Genomic DNA, 20,453 nt, shown 5'->3' with positions numbered 1-20,453 from the left:
AATATATATGTATACCCTTGATTTCCACAGCTAGTGAACGAAATTGGCACAGTTTACTCTATGGGAGCCCATGCCAATCTCCAAACCTGCATTACTTATCTCAGTCAGATACCACAAAATTGCTTGTTCCCACATAGAGTATCTGGACCTACTCAACTGAGATATGTTCCTGTACTTTAGCAAATAGTCAAAAGCTCATAAATTAAGGGCAGAATGCGGTTCTATCACCAAATCTCACTGATGCAAAGATTCACCTATCTCCTCAACTCCATCTGAAGAGAGCTTGGCCTCTGACCTACTCACCTTTGTATCTGCTCTCCCCTTACTGCGTATCATCCTGATTCCCTTCTCCTAAGCTGCTTATTTGTCTACTCCAATCTGTCAAGTACAGGCGACCACTGAATGATGTGGGGGTCAGGGACACCAACACACACACACACACGTTGAAAATACACGTGTAACTTTCAATTCCCAAAAACTTGACTAACAACCTACTGTTAACCAGAAGCCTTATCAATAACATAAACAGTTTTGTATATGTGTTATATACTGTATTCTTACAATAAAGTATACTACAGAAAAGGTTACTGAAAAAAACATAAGAAAAAATACATCTACAGTACTGTACTGTATTTATCAAATAAAATATGCCCATAAGTAAACCTGTGCCATTCAAACTCATGTTGCTCAAGAGTCAACAGTACTCTATTCCTGACCCTTGTTACTTGCTAGATTCTCCCAGGTTACATCAATACATAAATATATATGCCTTAGTACTAACAATACCATTGCTTCTGTAGTTTCAAGCTTGAACCAAGAGAAATCATGAATCAGGCAAAATAATACCAGACACAAAGAGGAATCCAAGATTTTGTGTTCTTTGCAAACCAAACTACAAATCCTAAGAAACTTGACCTAGAACCTACAAATTTTTCCATAAATACTAAAGCATTCTCTATTATGATCTTATTCAATTCCCATACTTCCCATACAATATTCTCTTACTTGAAGTAATAGTCTATTACTTGACAATAATACTGGAACCCTCTCTACCTTTATCTTCTTCAAGACTATCTAGGTATCCTAGAAGCCAGCAATATATACAATGATCCCAAAAATATCACATGAAAAACACCAACACTGCCCCGCCTCTCCAACACCACTTTTCTACCAGAGACACAACAATAAAACTAGGAGAAAATCTGCACTTGGCTGGCTCAGTTGGTACAAGATGCAACTGTTGATCTCAGAGTTGTAAGTCTGAGCCCCACTCTGGGCATAAAGATAACTTAAAAAAAATAAAATCTTAAAAAAAAAAGAAGTTTGGAAGATGTACACTATTGGCAAAACTTCAGCGAGCAAACAGGTCTGCTCAATTCAGAATCCAGGTCTCCAATGAGCCTTCTGATTAGAGGAGCCTCGTTCAGAAGACAAGTTTACATGCCTGTGTCCTAGCTGCAAATGAAGAAGGCTGGGAATTTGAATTAGGAAAACAGAACTCATGAGACTGAAAATCAGTGCCAAACATAAGAAGGTTCAAAAATTTCTAGGCAATCAAAAACCATAACTCGCCTCTTGTCCCCACTATACAGTTTATTTTTCACATAGCATACCAAGTGATATTGTTCAAGTAAAGCCATATCATGTCTGTCCTCTGCTCAAAAACTTCCAAATGTTTCTCCCAACTGCTCAGTCCTAACCATGCATGGCTTACAAGGCTAACCACGAGCCTTACAAGGGACTGCATTCCCTTACTCTACCCCCATAACTGTCTCACCACTCTCCCTTTATGCTGTGTGCCTCATTAGTCTCCTTATCATCCCTCTGCCTAGAACATCTTTTCCCAAAGCAGGGTTGGGCACCACATTTTATTCAGGTATCTACTAAATCTCTGCCGAAGCTTTCTTTGGTCACCCTATCTAAAACCATGTATCCCAGTCACCCTTATTCTAAAAAGCTGCTTTAGTTTTCTTCATTGTTTCTTATTGACATATATCCCTCCATTATATACCCTTAGTGCCTAGAACAAAGTGAGACAGAAAATAAGTGCTCAATAAATATTTGCTTTAAGAATTAATGAATCCATTCAATGTTTAATGGAAATTTCCATTTTCATTTGTATTTATAAAGAAAGGAGCCTAGTCCTTGCTGATAAGGTATAAATCAATCAGAAAATACATGGTCTTATGATACTTATTCAAGAAGTATCAGAATTTCTAACATGCCTGGCATTTGCAAAATGCAATGTGTTAAAAATAAAATTGGGGTGCCTGGGTGGCTCAGTCGGTTGAGCGTCCGACTTCGGCCCAGGTCATGATCTCGCGGTCCATGGGTTCGAGCCCCGCGTCGGGCTCTGTGCTGACAGCTTGGAGCCCGGAGCCTGTTTCGGATTCTGTGTCTCCCTCTCTCTCTGACCCTCCCCTGCTCATGCTCTGTCTCTGTCTCAAAAATAAATAAACATTAAAAAAAATTTTTTTTAATAAAAAAATAAAATAAAATTATAGGTCTATTCACCAGGTAATTTAAGATTATTCTGAGAGGAAGAGAGAGAAAGAGAGAGTGCATGCACACACGCATGCACACACACACACACACACACACACACACACACACACACACACACACAGAGTCAGGGAGGGACAGAGAGAGGGAGAAATAGAATCCCAAGCAGGCTCCGCACTGAGCGTGGAGCCCAACACAGGCTCAATCTCACAGACTGTGAGATCATAATCTGAGCAGAGATCAAGAGTCGGACCCTCAACGTACAGAGGCACCCAGGTGCCCCACCTTCTTTTTGAGAGGGAGAGAGAGGGAGAGAGAGGGAGAGAGAGAGAGAGAGCACGCAAGCAAGGGAGAGAGGCAGAAGCAGTAAGAGAGAGAATCTTAAGCAGGCTCCACACTCAGTGCAGAGCCTGATGCAGGGCTCAATCCCATGACCCTGGGATCGTGACCTGAGCGGAAATCAAGAGCAGGACCCTCAACCTACTATGCCACCCAGGCACTCCACCATGTAATTTTTTTTTTTAATTTTCTAATGATGCCACAACTGCATTTCAGGTACTTGTCTCTGCAATTACCTATGCAGATTTTTTATCACCATTTTGCATGACTTTATGGACAATTATAACTCTCATATTCCTACTGCAACTAAGTTTTTCAATTACCATGGCAGGTCAACATATCCTACTTGATGTTCTAACAGTTTAGCAAGCATTATCTTTACTTATAAGTAGAACTAAATTTCATGAGTTAGGATCCCAGCTTTGCCACTTATTTAGCTGAGGGATCTTGCACAAGTTACTTAACATCTCTGTGCCTCAATTTCCCCATCTGTAAAGCAGGTGAAATAGTCTGTACCTAAAGTGTTGTTATATGGATTAAATGAATTAATATAAAGAAAGGGCTTAGGAGAGTGTACAGTACATAATAGGTAAAAATTTAGGAAATTATGTCTAAATTACTATCTAATTTAACTCTTGTACAACTGCACAGAACAAGTATAATTAATCTTAAAATGAGGCACAGAGAGGTTAAGTGACCCACCTAAGACTACGAAACTTCCCTCTAGCTCTAACATTCCAATTCTAAATTTACCCCAAAATGAAAATGAGTTTTTAAAAGTTTCATATTGGGACGCCTGGGTTTCTCAGTCAGTTAAGCGTCCAACTCCCGCTCTCGGTTCAGTTCATCATCTCACGATTCACAGGGTTGAGCCCGAGTCCAGCTCTGAGCAGACAGATGACAGTGCAGCCTCTGGGTGAGATTCTTGCTCTCTCCCGCTCTCTCAGCCCCTCCTCGACTCACTCTCTCTCTCTCTCTCTTCCTCTCTCAAAAATAAAAAAATAAACAATTTTTTAAAAAGTTTCATCTTAACATAAAGTTAAAAAGTTAACAATAAAGTCTACAAGTTTTGAGTATAATCAGATAACCATGAAGACATTCTACATTTCCCCTTGGAATCTAATTTCTGCAGTGAATGACAACTGCTAAATACTTTAAAAATAACATCTTTTTAGGAGTGCCTAGCTGGCTCGCTCAGAAGAACATGTGACTCTTAATCTCGGGCTCATGAGTTCAAGCCCCATGTTGAGGGTAGAGATTACTTAAATTAATAAGTAAACTTAAAAATATATATAACATTTTAAAAAATAGGTGGAATAGTTGAAAAAAAAGCAACTTAGTTTTTATAGAGAAAATTCTAACTCATTCAACTTACCTAGTTTAATTAGCATATAAAAATACTCAATGAACAAGACCAATACACTAACAAAAATGGTAGTTTCATTCCACTCTAAAGTAAATTTACATAAAAAGACTAATTAGAGGGGCGCCTGGGTGGCTCAGTTGGTTAAGCGGCCGACTTCGGCTCAGGTCATGATCTCTCGGTCCGTGAGTTCGAGCCCCGCGTCGGGCTCTGTGCTGACAGCTCAGAGCCTGGAGCCTGTTTCGAATTCTGTGTCTCCCTCTCTCTGACCCTTCCCCGTTCATGCTCTGTCTCTCTCTGTCTCAAAAATAATAAAACGTTAAAAAAAATTAAAAAAAAAAAAAAGACTAATTAGAAGCATTCAAAGCTCTTTTTCCAGACATACTTAGAAACTTAGGATTCTTATATAATTAACAAAAACTAAAATTATTCAGTTCAATGATCATTCATCTGTTCACTTGACACATATGTAATGGGCACTTACTAATATGCTAGACATTGTTGCAGATGCTGGGAATACAGCAGTGGACAAAACAGTTACTGACCCCATGAAGCTTTATTCCAGAGAAGGAAGACAGACAATAAAATAAGCAAGTAAGTAACTTTAGATGGTTATAAGAGTGTAATCACAGGGTAAGCAAATAGAATGCCAAGAAAAGGGTTAGTCTTGAAGTAATCGGAAGACCTCACTAACACGTGAGCACAGACTCTTTTAAGAGGGCCAAGCACAACAATATGTGTACAGTAGTCCTTCCCTTCCTTGTACCTGCAAGGGATACATTCCAAGACCCCCAGGGGAGGCACCAACCCTTGACATACAAGTTTTCTTATACATACATACCTATGATAAAGTTTAACTTATAAATTAGGCATCACAAGAGATTAACAACTAATAATAAAATCGAATAATTTAGAATGCTGTAATAAAAGTTATGTGAATGTGGGGCATCTGGGTGGCTCAGTCGGTTAAGTGTCCAACTTCGGCTCTGGTCATGATCATGCGGTTTGTGGGTTTGAGCCCCACATCGGGCTCTGTGCTGACAGTTCAGAGCCTGGAGCCTGCTTCGGATTCTGTGTCTCCCTCTCTCTCTGACCCTCCCCTGCTCATGCTCTGTCTCTGTCTCTCTCAAAAATAAATAAACATTAAAAAAAATTTTTTAAGTTATGTGAATGTGGTCTCATTCTCAAAAGTATCTTAACGTAAAGTACTCACCCTTCTATATGTGATGATATGAGACGATAAAATGTCTTAGCAATAGATAAAGTGAATGACAAAGGCACTGTGACATAAGAGTTGGGCTAATACTGACCTTCTGACACTAAGTTGGGAGTACCATCTACTTCTGGACTGGGGTTGACCTTGCGTAACTGAAACCATGGAAACTAAAACCATGGATAAAGGGAAATTACTACACTTACCACTACTGAACTGCACAAAATGGTCATGATGTTAAGTTTTATGTGATTTGTATTTCACCATTATTTGTAAAATAATTTTAATTTTAAAAATAAAAAACAAAGATGGTAGATAAAACCGCAATCTAAAAGGGAAGTGTTTCATGTAAAAAGGACCAGCAAAGGCAAAGTCCCAGAGACAGAAGCAAGACTGGCACTTTTTAAAGAGCTCTGTGTAGCTGGAGTGGAATCAAACAAGGGAAGAACTGTAGAGGTACTGTGGGGGAGAAAAGCATACAATGTACGTCACATAGGGCCTTATAAGCCACTTATAAGGACTCTGGCTTTTACTTAAAATAGTGGGCCAGTGAATCGTTTTTTTTTTTTAGCTTGCTTTTGCTTTTTTTGAGGTGCAATTCATGTAACACAAAACTCATCATTTTAAACATTTTAAAGTATACAATTTGCAAGTAGATGGTTTCTGACTAAAGAAGTACCTTTTGAACAGGATTCCAGACTACTATGTTGAAAAAAGATTGGGAGAACAAGAGAACAGGGAGAACAGTTAACAGGGTTTACCGTGATTAAAGTGAGAAGATGTTGGTTTGTATCAATCCAAAAAGCAGTGGTGCAACTAGTGAGAAATATTCAAAGTCTGCACATACTTTGAAGGAGGAGCTGACAAGATTTGCTGACGGACTGCATACAGAGTACTACATTAAATATCTCCATCCTGCAGCATTCTATGTCTCCTCCTTTCTCTACTGATAATTTATTTTACTCATATATAAAAGCATACTAACAACATTTTACTTTCTGGTCCTCAGTTGTAGTTGCCAGAAATCTGGCCTTCAGAAATCATGTAATAAATTCACATGGTACCTAGTACTTGCAAGCTTCATGAGAAATTTAAACATCCCACACTTAAAAAGAGAAAGTAATCTTCTTGGTTATGTAAGACAATGTCCTTAATCTTATGAGATGCATTAACGAAGTATTTATTGTTACAACTTACTTTAAAATGGTTCAGAGGGGAAAAAAATATATATGTATTTTTTTTTTTTACATCTATTTATATATGAGCAATAAAGCAAGCAAGGCAAAAGATAACCATTAATAAATTTAGGTCAGGGGCACCTGGGTGGCTCAGTGGATTAAGCATCCGACTCTAGATTTCGGCTCAGGTCATGATCTCACAGTCTGTGAGTTTGAGCCCCTCCTTGGGCTCCAAGCTGATGGTGTAGAGGCTGCTTGGGATTCTCTTTCTCCCTCCCTCTCTCTCTAAAAGTAAGTAAACTTTAAAAAAATAAAATAAATTTAGATGAAAGGTATACAAATATTAATTGGACTACATATACTTCCAACCTCTCAGAAAGTATAGAAGCTTTCAGGGCGCCTGGGTGGCTCAGTCGGTTAAGCGTCCGACTTCAGCTCAGGTCACGATCTCACAGTCTGTGAGTTCGAGCCCCGCGTCGGGCTCTGGGCTGATGGCTCAGATCCTGGAGCCTGCTTCCAATTCTGTGTCTCCCTCACTCTCTGCCCCTCCCCCGTTCATGCTCTGTCTCTCTCTGTCTCAAAAATAAATAAATGTTAAAAAAAAAAATTTTAAAAAAGAAAGTATAGAAGCTTTTAAGATACAAAGTTAGGAAAAAAATAGAGTATATATATCAAGTAAATGCCTATGTGTCAAATTGGTAAAGAATAACTGGATTGGATCTATTAAATGGAGAAAACATAACAAATTTTCAAAATTTTTAAATTAAAAGAAAAAATTGGAGGAAAAGTAAAGCAATACCAGAAAATCACCTACTTGCAAGAGTGATAAAAAAAATGGCCAGCAAGTTCTAAGAAGTAGAAGAAAAAACATAACTTGGTCTCCCTTGCTGCTGGAAAGCTTGGAAAGTCTCTCCCTTTTTAAAATTTGAGAATAGTAATTTTTTTTTTTTTACATTTATTTATTTTTGAGAGACACAGAGCATAAGCAGGGGAGGTGCAGAGAGAGAAGGAGACACAGAATCAGAAACAGGCTCCAGGCTCTGAACTGTCAGCAAAGAGCCCAATGCAAGGCTCGAATCCATGAACCATGAGATCATGACCTGAGCCGAAATCAGGAGTCTGACACTTAACTGACTGAGCCACCCAGGTGCCCCTATAATGCCTTTTAAGGCATGAGACATGTTTCTTAGAGGCAGTATAGTATTTAATGAATTCAGTATGAATTCTGGAGCCAGACTGACCATGTTCAAATCCTGACACTGAAAAAGTTACCCTCCCTGGTCCTACTCCCTATTTATAAAATGAAAATAACAGAACCTATCTTTCAGAGGTGTTGTAAAGACTGGGCCCTGAGAACATTGCCTGGCATATAATAAGGGTTCCATAAATGAATACTGAATATTATTAAATATTTTCTATATTCCATGAGTATTTTCCATATTCTGCTTACTTTCCACAATGAGGCTACAAACAAAAGCTTCCTTTCCAACTTCTGAATCCAAATCCTACAATCTTCTGTTTAAATCTAAATTAAATATAAGAATAGGGCAAAACACATAGGATGAAAATTTCACTAACATCAAGATTAAAAAATAATCAATATATCTTGTTGATGGTGGGTCAATATCATTATCTTTGTGTGGAACAGCAATTATTATACAACAAACTTTTTTTTCTATCTATATCAAAGAAAGTTATTCTACAATTTTAAGAACGGGACAAGAAAACTCTGCAAACATGTTTTGACATTACAGATCTCCCTATTTACAGAAAAACTCAATTACAATAAATGGGAGGATGTGTAAGAAAAAGCTAAGGCTGGCACATTTCCATTCCTCAGAAAAATTACTTGTAATCAAGTTGTTTTCAACAGACTTTTCACTTGTATAATTCTAAAATTAGGTACGAAGAGCATTTTTCCCCAACAGAAAAGTTTATTTCCTTCCTGAGAAACTTGAGTCATCAACTGTGTCTTAGACATCATACTGTGTTGACCAATGCTTCTTGTATTTGATCCTGAAGCACTAAATACCATTAACGAAACTGTTCTCTTGTATGACAAAGTTAAACTTCCAGGAACTATCCTGTCCTTAATTTCAGCAATATACTTAAGTATCTTTACTGTATTCTCAGAAAAGTTACTTCAACAATGTGACTTCAAACTTAAGCCACATTATCAATTTCTTCACTAGAAAGGAGTCAGACCATTTTCTACAAGGAAACATCTATCTACACCTAACAGTTTTAAGTAAAAGTTCACAATTGTAGGGTGTGTTCTACAATTATAAGCATATTTCAACACACCCACTTTTTGCGATGAAGTGGTTTCTGAAAATTAAAATAATAAAGCTAGCTGGCTCAGAAGTTAAAATAAGTAGCTCTTTTGTCCATTATAAGCTAAATTAATTACAAAGGGCACAAAACATCAATGGTTAAAACGTACTTAATATATTAAATTTCTACCACTAACTTATGAAATACAGCTTAAAAATCCAAAAGTGGAAACATGTATATAATTTAGATTTCTATACTGAATGAAATGCCTTTATACCATTTCAAATAAGAGCAGATAAAGGTACAGAGAATAACCCATATAAGACACTGTGACTTTCAATCTACCTAAACACACACACACACACACACACACACACTAGGTTCAGCTACAACTGTACTGTTGGTATAGATCCACCCCACACCCTCACTTAATCCCAAACCCATTCTCATTACTTCACCCTTCTCCCATATTACACCCCAAACCATCTGCCCATCTGCCTCTGCCTCCTTCCAGGATATTTGGACGTGCAATTCTGCCAAAGGTGTTAATGATGATAATAAGAGGAAGGGGGAATAAAGTTATAAAAAAAAAAGATGAAAGTTTTTAAGAACTGAGGAGTTCAAATTTCAAAGAAAATATTTTGTAAAAGTTAATTCTGATTGCAGAAGTTACTGGATGAGTCCCTCAAAACTATCCCACAGAAACTAAAATCCTACTATCTGTGGCTGTTCTGGGTTAACAAGCAACTTGTTTGGTTTGGTTTTTAAATAATCTTCATGAGTTATCAGTCATTCAACCACTATTATAAATTAACAGAATCAGATTTACTTCCCAACCACAAACTGGAAAATGAAGAATGGGAAATGCTAGAAGATAAATGATAAAGTAAAATTTTCAGAGCTACAGTGCATAGAACACTAGGAGAAAAAGGTTTAAACAGAATAGAAATATGGAAGCTTATGAAACTTGAGTAATCAATTAAGACAGCAAGCGATCAGAAATTTAAAAAAAAAAAAAAAGGTAAAAAGACTCAAGTTTCCTCTAGAGTTAGGTTTCTCACCCTCAGCACTACTATTTTGGCCAGTAATTCTTTGTTGTGGGGGGCTGTCCCGTGCATTGTAAAATGTTTAGCAGCATCTCTGGCCTCTACCCACTAGATGCCAGTAGCATCCCTCCAGTTGTGACAATCAAAACTGTCTCTAGACCACTGATAAATATTTCAGTGTCTGCTTTGCATATACACTTTACACGTTAATTTTTTAAAGGCTACAAAACTGCATAAATACTACAATGCAAGTTCATAATAATAAGCATTTTAAAAGATTGAATGATTAATATTAAAAAGTTATAAAACTGCACGGGAGAAGGAATTATGTCTTTTCTTAAATTCTATTTTCTAATGCTTGGTATCAACTTTCTAGCATTTCGATTTCCAGAAATACATCTTATCTATCTATATTTTGAAACTAATAGATTCCAAATGAAAGTAGGCCTGGAAACAACATAATTTTAATAACATTTGCATAACACAGTCTCCAGCATTTTTACAAACTTATACCAATTAATTCTTTTAAAACTATTTTTTAAACTTTTTAAATGTTTATTTATTTTTGAGACAGAGAGCGAGTGGAGGGAGGGGGTAGAGAGAGAGAGAGGGAGACACAGAATCCAAACCAGGCTCCATGCTCTGAACTGTCAGCACAGAGCCCGATGCCTGGCTCGAACTCATGAACCATGAGATCATGACCTGAGCCGAAGTTGGACGCTTAACCAACTAAGTCACTCAATTAATTCTTAAGAAAAGAGGTAGCAAATTAATATCGCACTCAATTCATAAGTATAGGATTATATCTATAGTCTTAAGAAAACTAAATCCAAAGTTCAAATACGTTTATGAGTATGCCTTGCCATTATCAATGCAAGCAAAGGCAAATGGAAAGACAATTCTGCTCGAAAAATCATATATGTACATTTGACTCAAATGCAAAGATCACATTCTTTTCCCTACTTTATCTCTGAAATAGGAAGTTCATAATTCACATAATATCAAGAGTATCAAGCATATTCTTGAACCAGAGAGGCTAATTCCAACTTGAGAGTAAACATATACTTGCAAAGTAAAAATATACTTGCTAATGTATCTTTAAATTTAACCCTCCCCTCCACTCCAAATTCACCAAACTTCTACCTTGCAACTATCTGGAGCAGTGCTTCCCATATGATGAGCCACATATTTCTGAAAGACTGTGCAAACTTTTAACCAATATCCAACAAAATTATTAGTTTTGCAAGTAAGACAAAATCCCAGACTCTGACATACATCCCACACTAGAACCTATCTAGATTCAAAATCTTACGATGTCTTATTTTCAACTTCAAACACTGAGGTCCTCTAAGTTTTATAAAACCATACTCTCTCCAGTGCAACAGCCTCTGAGATGTGCATTCAACAGTGAGCCCTCAATAAACTTTGTTAGCTTCACTTTAAACTTCCGCCAAGTTTTACCAGTTTTTCTTCTGTGAGATTTCTTGTTCTATCCTTATTTATTTCTACAATTACTACCCTAATCAAGGACTCAAACACATAATTCATCAAGCAGCTAATGTATCCCCTACTGTATCATATCGCACCTTCTCAACACGGATTCCAACCAACATTCCATAATACTCTACCTTGCAGTTATCATGGCCTAGAATATGAATAATTGGAGTCCTGGTTATCATGGCCCAGTTAGCACTTCTCATTTCCTGCCATGGACTCTCCATTCCAGGCAAATAAGCCTACAAGAACCTTACTAGACTGTTATGTCATTCCCTTTTCTCAAAAAGCTTTCCCCAACTGGCTAATGTTCCTTTAGCTTAATAAATCCTCATTTCAACTGCAACTACGATACATAATTGGAACTGTATTTTTATATCTTGGCATTTCTGTCTACGCTGACAAACTCAGTGCTTTTTACTCCTCACTCAAGACTGTAGCTTCACGACTCCTACTAACCACAGACTACAATAAACTGGTGACTAAACAGCAATGTTCTCACTGTACACGTTCTCACACTGTTTACTTGGAATTGTAATAGCTTCAGAATGAATTCACCCAGTATCAAAAGGAGTCTACATTCTCTAAGAACTATTCTCAGTACTGCTATTTCCTGCAACCTAGTGAGACAGGACTGTCCCTACTGGTACCAAGGCAAAGCCTTCACACAGCAGGATAGCAATGTTACTGCCCTCACGGGAATCAAACTGGTAGGATTATTAGTTTTTCCTTTCATTCTTATTATAACATTGCTTTCTTTACCTAGTATAAAAATTGACAACTAAATTAATTAGAATTACTGGATTTTTATTCACAAAAAGCAGCCATTTTAGAGTTGCTTGGAAGAATCACTAACAATCATTAAATAAATCAATTCCTCCTTAAAAAAAAATCTGGGGCTCTTTACCCAAGCATATCACAGAGAGTTGCCCATGTGCAAACAGTCCAAATGCAAATCAATTCCTAGAATTTGGAATGTCTGCCCTGTGACTTGGGGCTCAGATTTGAAAACACTGTGTTTTTCTGTCCACACTCTTTCATATATACAATTTATCTCCCCATTAGTGGCCACACGGGCCTCTCACTGAAACTTGTGTTGGCAGCTTTAACCAATGACTATGCTAGCCCTGCCCCCCAACTTCTCTACACACACAAATTCCATTTTTGTTACTCCACATATATATTTTATGCTAGACCATTCCAAAAATATACCTCCAACTTTGGCAAAAGTTTTCTAACCATTTGAATACGATATAATTCAAAGGCAGACAAATTTAACTTTATGCAAATCACAAAGTCACTGAAACCATATGTAACACACAACAGTTACTTACTGCAAACAATAAAACACAGTCTGATAGTATGGGGAGCCTCTGTCACCTACCTTTTACCTAACTGCTTCTTTAAACACAGAGAACAGTTGTCTTAACTTGCAGTTTACATTCCTGCAGAGACTACTGCAATTGCCTTTATTAAGATGCGGTTAATATCAACAATCTAGTATATTAGTTTTGAACCACAGTACTCATGATTCAAATCTAGGAAATGATCTACCTGTAGCCATATGAGTGTGCATTTTATTATTGTGTCTTCCTTTATTCATCATTTTTCTCTCTTCATTCTACCCTGCCTCTCTTTAACTAGCAAAATACATTGGTACAACATCATCCTAATTGTTCAGAACAAGACAACCCCATCACTAAACTCCCCAAACCAAACACATATGTTAAAAGAGATAGATAGATAGACATAGATATATATTTTTCATATATACATATATAAACACACACACACACACACACATATATATGTATATATACAAAGCTCATGTACATGTATTCCATAGAAGATGCAGAACTTATTCATTCCACCTTGTGTGTAAATGTATCAAGTATAGTTATTTAGTTTCCCACAGAAAATGTATTAGGAACAACTATTTAGAAGGTGATATCCTAAAAGTTTGCAAGAAAGTCAGGAAATCTAACGAAAAAGTTGGAAATACTATTGAAACTAGGTACAAAAATAAAAAGCACAATCACTTAGAATACCCATTTCAATTGCTTCTGGGAAAATTAAAAACAAAAACAAAAAACCAGAAATGACAATACAGACCAAGAACAAGAACAATTGTTCTTTATACTAATCCTCAATCCTTTAAAAAAAGATTAAAGTCAGCCCATTTTAAGGACACAGTAAATGTGTAATACATCTTAGAAAAACTTCCATCAAAAATTGCCAAAATTTTACAAGTCTAAGTCCCAGAGACTTGTTATTTGGAATCTTCCCATATGTGAACCTGTCACTGTCATCTCCCAACAATGTTGGAACATGTAGCTTATTGCTGAATGTATTACTCCATTTCATTTTATGAATTCAAAGACAGAGTTTATGTTTATAACCTGTCCTTAAAAGAAAGGAAGCCTAAGTTTTTACTTACATGACCCTCAACCACTTTTTTCTGAGTCTCATCCAAGTAGAAAAAGAAATGGTTTCTTATTTGCTCACTGAAATAAAGTGATTCAGAAAAATTATAACCATCATTCTTTAAGACCTTCAAATTGTTGGGGTGCCTGGGTGGCTCAGTCAGTTAAGCATCCCACTTCAGCCCAGGTCAGGATTTCATGGTTCGTGAGTTCAAGCCCCACATCGGGCTCTGTGCTGACAGCTTAGAGCCTGAAGCCTGCTTCAGATTATGTGTCTCTCTCTGGGTCCCTCCCCTCCCTGTTCGTGCTCTCTCTCTCCAAAATAAACAAACATTAAAAAACAAATTACAAAAAAAAAAAAAAAAAAAATTCAAATTGTTATCATGGAAACAGGAATTTTTTTAATACCAAATAATCTAATGGTACATAAAAAAAAAAAGCACTGTGTATGCCAAAGCTTTTAACAAATTTTTAAGACTACTGAAGAAATAAAGAATTACAAAAAAATATAATAAAAGTTGGATAAGAGGTTACAGTCAAAAAAATATTTTTAAAAGATTGGGTTCATCTATGCAAGATGAAGCCAAGGCACAGATGCAAACAGCATACTCACAGGATCCACACCAGTAACAAAAATGAGTGAAGCAGGCCAAGTGTATTACCAGTAACTGCACTGATAGTAACTGCACTGACTGGTAGCACATGCCCAGTCTAAAAAGAACAGCTACTGCTCTCTACCACTCTGCTACAGACAATGGGACTGCGGCCCAGAAGAGCCTGGGGTTTCCAATTCTTCCCCCCAAATTCCAGAAATTCACAAATTTCATTGAGAAATTTCCCAATTTTTCAATGTTGAGAACTAGTTGAAATCTAAAGACACCGCAAATCAAACAAAACACATCTCTAAGGTGTTTTAGTCCAGGGGCCACCTTTGAGCTAATATGTGAAAACTGCTTTCACAAAGGCTATGAGGGGGCAATGGGTAAAAAGTTCAGGCTTTGAGGTTAAGCTGGCTTGGGTTTGAAGATCTAATTCACCACTCAGCAGGTGGATGATGCTCAAGAAATCATTTCATCAAGCCTATTCCTTCAACTGTAAAATATCACCACTCTCTCATAAATGCTGACAAGTGAAACTCCTAACACAGTATCAGACACACAAAAGACATCAGAGAAATGTCCCTTCCTCCCCCTCCTTAACCCTGCAAGTTCTTTGTAAAATGTAAAAGAGATCAGATAAGAAACACCCCAGATCTTAAACAAGTTATAAAAAGAACATCAGGAAACAAAGGTGCCTGCTATGCCCATTTTCCCTCAACCCCTGCTACTCAGAGAGCTCCTGTACAGAGAAGACATAGTTAATGTAGGGCATGACTTGAATGGGCCTCAAGATGATACAGCTAACTGGATTATCAATCTCAAGTTAAAAAGATGAACAGTCAGAACTCTTAAAGACAGAGACCAAAAAAAAAAAAAAAAATCTGTCTCTCATTAATTTCATAGACCCTTATAGAAGTGAGAGAAATTGCTTAAGCTTAAGCTTTGATACTTTTAATACTGTTGGCCAAACTTCCAGAAAACTTATTTCTAGAGAATGAATGGTACAAAGCAAATCATTTACACTGGATTTTTAAATATAAAAAAACATGCCACACTCTAAACTTCATTTCATATATAATTTCATCAAGTACTATTGGACTGAATACTGCTAGAGCTAAAATATCTTTGCTCCTCTCAAACACACTAATTTTTAAAAAGAGAAAAGACAACAACTCTCCAAAATATTTGTGTTAAAAAGTAATATTCACACATACATAAAAATTCCTTGCACTATATTTACTCAGAATAGTTTCAATAAATTTCTACTACCGTTACGAATAATAAAGAAAAGATTTTTATGCATACATTTGAATACATGTCTGTTAAGACACTAACTCTGGAAACTTTACGGGATCTTCCTACAAATACAATAGACTGAGACATATGTTAGAAATGAACACCCTTAGGACAGCTGAAGTTTTAGGATTCTAAACACTTTCATTCTCTCTTCCAACTTTCCACTTGTCATATTAAAAGAAAAAATTAATGCAAAACAATGATTGGCAAATCAAAATGGGGGAAGCAACTAAAACCATTTATTAAGAACGTAAAAGTGATCTATAAAGTTAAATCCAAAGTTAAATCCAACTTCTCCTAATATACATAAACATATTCATTTCTTTCATATGCTAAAACAAGTACATTTAATTTGAATGTATTCTATTCTGTGTATCATCATCATATAAACTTCTTACAAACTTGACCATAAATATAAATAGCTCAAATTCATATTTAAAGGTAGTTCCTATCACAATAAAATCACAAATATCTCCATATGCCCAAAGTCTACAATCTTGATGCTAATTTTAAAATGGAAGTTTCTTATTAGTGTCTTTAAGTTCTGCTTAAAATAAACATAAAAAAATCAAAAAGTAAGTAACCTTTTAATGTTTAATGCAATGATACTTTCTGAATGACTCGAGAGTTTTGAATTTAGACTTTTGTGTAAGAAGGGTCTTAACCCACAAAGATTATGCCGTTAATTCACTTTTTCTTCAACCATCAGGCTACACCAGTTTCTATTCTTACTGTTTCATTCCTTAAAAACAAAAGTCATTTTATATATTACCACTCCTCAGTAGTTTAAAGTACCTCATGTGTTTGTCTTACTTTTTACCACCTTCTAGAAATCAAGACTCCAACACCTGACTATAATCACAAATAGAACAGACAGAAAAATGATTTGTTGGAAGCCACATACAGAACGTAAATACAAATGTTAAGTGAAAAGGCCCTTATAAGAGTTTGTAGCACATGATACTTCTTAAAACTAAACATCTACTAGAAGCTCTTAATCTAAAATATGTATCTAACAAAAAAACACCACAAACTACAACAAATGTGTACCTACAAAGTATCATTCTCCGACTAAGTAGAACTCGAGTCGAAAATACACTTGGCTCTGCAATCGCCAAGTTAAAGTGACAAAGAACAGAAACAACGCACTACTTAAAATATACAGCATTTTCTAAGTGATCACATTAGGTTATACTCATCCAAAGCATTCCGGGAATTTTTTTTAATTCAGTGCTTTTAAACACACTTTGAGGTGTTTTAAGTATACTTTGGGCAAAGTCAAAAACTTTACCTGAAATAAAGCCCTTTACACAACAACAAAACAATGCAGCCGGTCCTAGGATACGCTGGAAATAAAAATCGTCTTCAAAACCCGAGTTATCAAGAAAGTATCCGCTTACGGTAAATTTAACTCCAATTTGCGGGGTGGGATAGTTGCTACAGTCTGACAACCCACTAACTACACTGTTCGTCTACTCCACCTCAGAGTTTAAGAAAACTCAAGTTGTGGGTCACCCAGGGAGTGTCCCTCTAACAGACACAATCCAACCTGCAGATCAAAGAACATCCCGAAACGGCTTACCTTTCTCCCCACCAAACCCTTTCCCCTGGGCAACAGAATGTTTTCACTGAGCATAAACACACCCTCCTGAGAGCTGTCTCCAAACACTCGGGCAGAGGCAGGGCACTATCGACAGCGGAAGCGACTCGTCTCAGACAAGCAGGGGACCACTGTTACCCCTCCACGGGCTGCCCCTCTGCAGAACCGGGTCAGTCTGGATCGTCGAGCGGGGTAAAGAACAATACATCAGCCCCGCCGCACACATCGCAACTTCCCACGAGCCTGCGCGGCGGTTCCCCGCGGTGGAGCGGACTCCAGAATCCCCCACCGGGCACAGGCTGGGGACGGAAGGAGGGAGGCAAAGACTGCCGGCCCCGCGGCGACTGCCAGTCCCGGCAACCCGGCGAGCAGGCTGGAGGTATGGAGCCCCCGGCCTGGGCTCCACGGCTCACGCCCGGCGACTCGGATCTCCAGACTATTTCTCTGGGAGGCGACCCCCGCCTCCCGTGGCGCCGGGGCAGTGGGGGTAGGGAAGGCCTCGGCGGAGGCTCGGAGCCTCCACGGCCCGCCACGGAAGGGAACGCGGTCGGGGCGCGGGGGACAATAGGGAGCCGGGAGTGCTGCGCGCCGGAGTGGCGCCGCCGGCCGGCCGGGCTGACTGACGCGCCCGCCGCGCGGCGCGACTGGGCTCCGCTCGACCCGGCCGCCGCTGCCGCCGCGCGGTCCGCGGTGGTCAAGGCGTCCCCGGCGTTCGGGGTCGTGCCTCACCTCCCAGCCCCGCCGCCCAGGAGAGGAGCAGAATTAACACTCTCAGCAACACCATCTTCCGCGGCCGCCGCCTCCTCACGGGTTAACAGCAGCACATCGATCCGGAGGGAGAAGCTGAAGGGGCTTGGTCCGGAGTCTCCACGGGAAGCCGGGACCTCCCCTGGCAAGAGAAACGGCGAAGCACCTCCCTCTCGCTCCACTTCAGGGGCCGGCAAAGCTCCCAGCTCCTCCAAAACAGGGACCTCCCTCCCCCTCGTTCGTTTCCTTCCTCCCTTCCCCGCGTTCCTTCCCCGCGTTCCTTCCCTCTTCTCTACCTCCCTCCCCCGAGCCTGGGGCCTCCGCCTCCTTCCTCACCACGTGACGCACCGGTGCCCAACCAGCAGGCCCAGCCGCACCCCTTCCTCCCGACCCTCCCCCTCCCCCAGGCACCCCAGGGGCGGGCGCATGCGCACGGGGCCCGGTTCCCGGGCTGCTAGGCCTGCCGCCGCTTCCTGTCCGCCGGCGGAGAGCTGGGATTGGGTTTGGGAGGCGGGGTTTCTCCTGGTCCCGCCCCTCCAACGAGAGAGCAGCTCCGCAGAGCTAACCGGGCTCCCTATTTCTTATCGCTGCTAATGACCGTCCCCAAGGCTAAAACGGGAGAGTGAAGGATGTTAAGAGGCCGCTTTTGTCTTAACTTCGCATGAAAGGGAGATTTGTATTTCGTTTTTTTTTCTGCCTCGGGTGGTGCACGACATCACCCAAGTAAACGAAAGCAAAGTCCCAACAAGCGACAGCCACCAGTGATCAAAACAGATGTAAAACCTTCAAGCCCAGAAAGGAAAGACGTAGCCTATGGCATTTTTTCTGAATTGTTTAAAAATTTGTCGCAGATAAGGCTTTGGCCATTCTAAATGCGTGCAGCTTAAATCACATGGTCCTCAATCTCCTGCCCAAAGCATGTCCTCTTTACCACTCTCTTTTTCACATCTCTGAGGAAAACTCTCTTATCGTCCTCACCCCAACTTCTTTGAAGCTCATGTGTGGTTTCTCAGTAACTCACTTTGGTTCTTCAAACTTCTAGTCCATGGATTAAAGACTTAAACATAGAACGTGAAATCGTGAAACTCCTAGAAGAAAACAAGGCAAAAGCTCCTTGACATTGGTCACAGGCAACAAAAGCCAAATAAGTGGGACTACATCAAACTACACGGGGTAATGAACAATCAGAATGAAAAGGCAACCTATAGAATGAGAGGAGATATTTGCAAATAAAAAATATATAAAGAATTTACACAACAGCAAAGAAACAAATTATCCAATTTAAAAATAGGCAGAGGACCCAAATAGACATTTTTCTAAAGAAAACATACAGATGGCCCACAAACACATGAAAATATGCTCATCATCACTAATTATCAGAGAAACACAAAACCACAATGAGGTATTACTTTATGTCAGAATGGCTAAAATCAAAAGCACAAGAAATAACAAGTGTTGGTGAGAATGTGGAGAAAAGGGATTCCTTGTGCACTGTTGGTGGGAATGCAAAATAGGTGCAGCCACTGTGGAAAACAGTATGGAGATTCCCCAAAAAGTTAAAAATAAGGGCACCTGTCTGACTTAGCAGAGCATGCAACTTTTTATCTCAGGGTTGTAGGTTTAAGCCCCATGTTGGGTGTAGAGATTACTTAAAATTTTTAAAAATCTTGGGGCACCTGGGTGGCTCAGTGGTTTGAGCATCCAACTCTTGATTTCAGCTCAGGTCATGCTCCCAGGATCATGATCCCAGGGTCAGACCTGCATCAGGCCTGCTTATTAAGATTCTCTCCCTCTGGCCCTCTCCCCTACTCACTCACTTGCTCTCTCTCTTAAAAAAAAAATTTGTTGGGGTGCCTGGGTGGCTCAGTCGGTTGGGCGGCCGACTTCGGCTCAGGTCATGATCTCGCGGTCCGTGAGTTCAAGCCCCGCGTCCGGCTCTGTGCTGACAGCTCGGAGCCTGGAGCCTGTTTCCCATTCTGTGTCTCCCTCTCTCTGACCCTCCCCCGTTCATGCTCTGTCTCTCTCTGTCTCAAAAATAAATAAACATTAAAAAAATTTAAAAAAAAAAATTTGTTTATCTTAAAAAAAGTTAAAAATAGAATTATCATAGGATCCACTAATTACACTAGAAGTGTATAGAATTGTTGAATCCTCATGTTGTACACCTGAAACTAATATAACACTGTATGTTAATTATACTTGAATAAAAAATAACTTTTTTATTAAAGATTTTTTTAAGTAATCTCTATACCCAATATGGGACGTGAATTTATTAAACCCCAAGATCAACAGTCACAGGCTCCACCAACTGAGCCAGCCAGGATCCTAAAGAATAAATTTTAAAATAGGCAGAGGAACTGAATAGACACTTTTCCAAAG

General features: G+C 39.0%; 1 protein-coding gene across 1 annotated transcript in view; it reads right to left on the bottom strand.

Moving 5' to 3' along the window:
- ADAM10 (ADAM metallopeptidase domain 10) overlaps nucleotides 1-18,365 on the bottom strand; it is a 135,638-nt gene extending 117,273 nt beyond the window's left edge. The window contains exon 1 of the mRNA XM_042941897.1: nucleotides 18,057-18,365. Within this exon, the coding sequence (XP_042797831.1) occupies nucleotides 18,057-18,111 (55 nt within the window). The 5' untranslated portion in view covers nucleotides 18,112-18,365. The remainder of the gene's footprint in view (nucleotides 1-18,056) is intronic.
- Nucleotides 18,366-20,453: the final 2,088 nt, after the last annotated feature.

This window comes from Panthera leo, chromosome B3, assembly GCF_018350215.1.
Source record: "Panthera leo isolate Ple1 chromosome B3, P.leo_Ple1_pat1.1, whole genome shotgun sequence".
NCBI classification, from domain to species: Eukaryota; Metazoa; Chordata; class Mammalia; order Carnivora; family Felidae; genus Panthera; species Panthera leo.
This window is presented reverse-complemented; position numbering and strand designations above follow the sequence as displayed.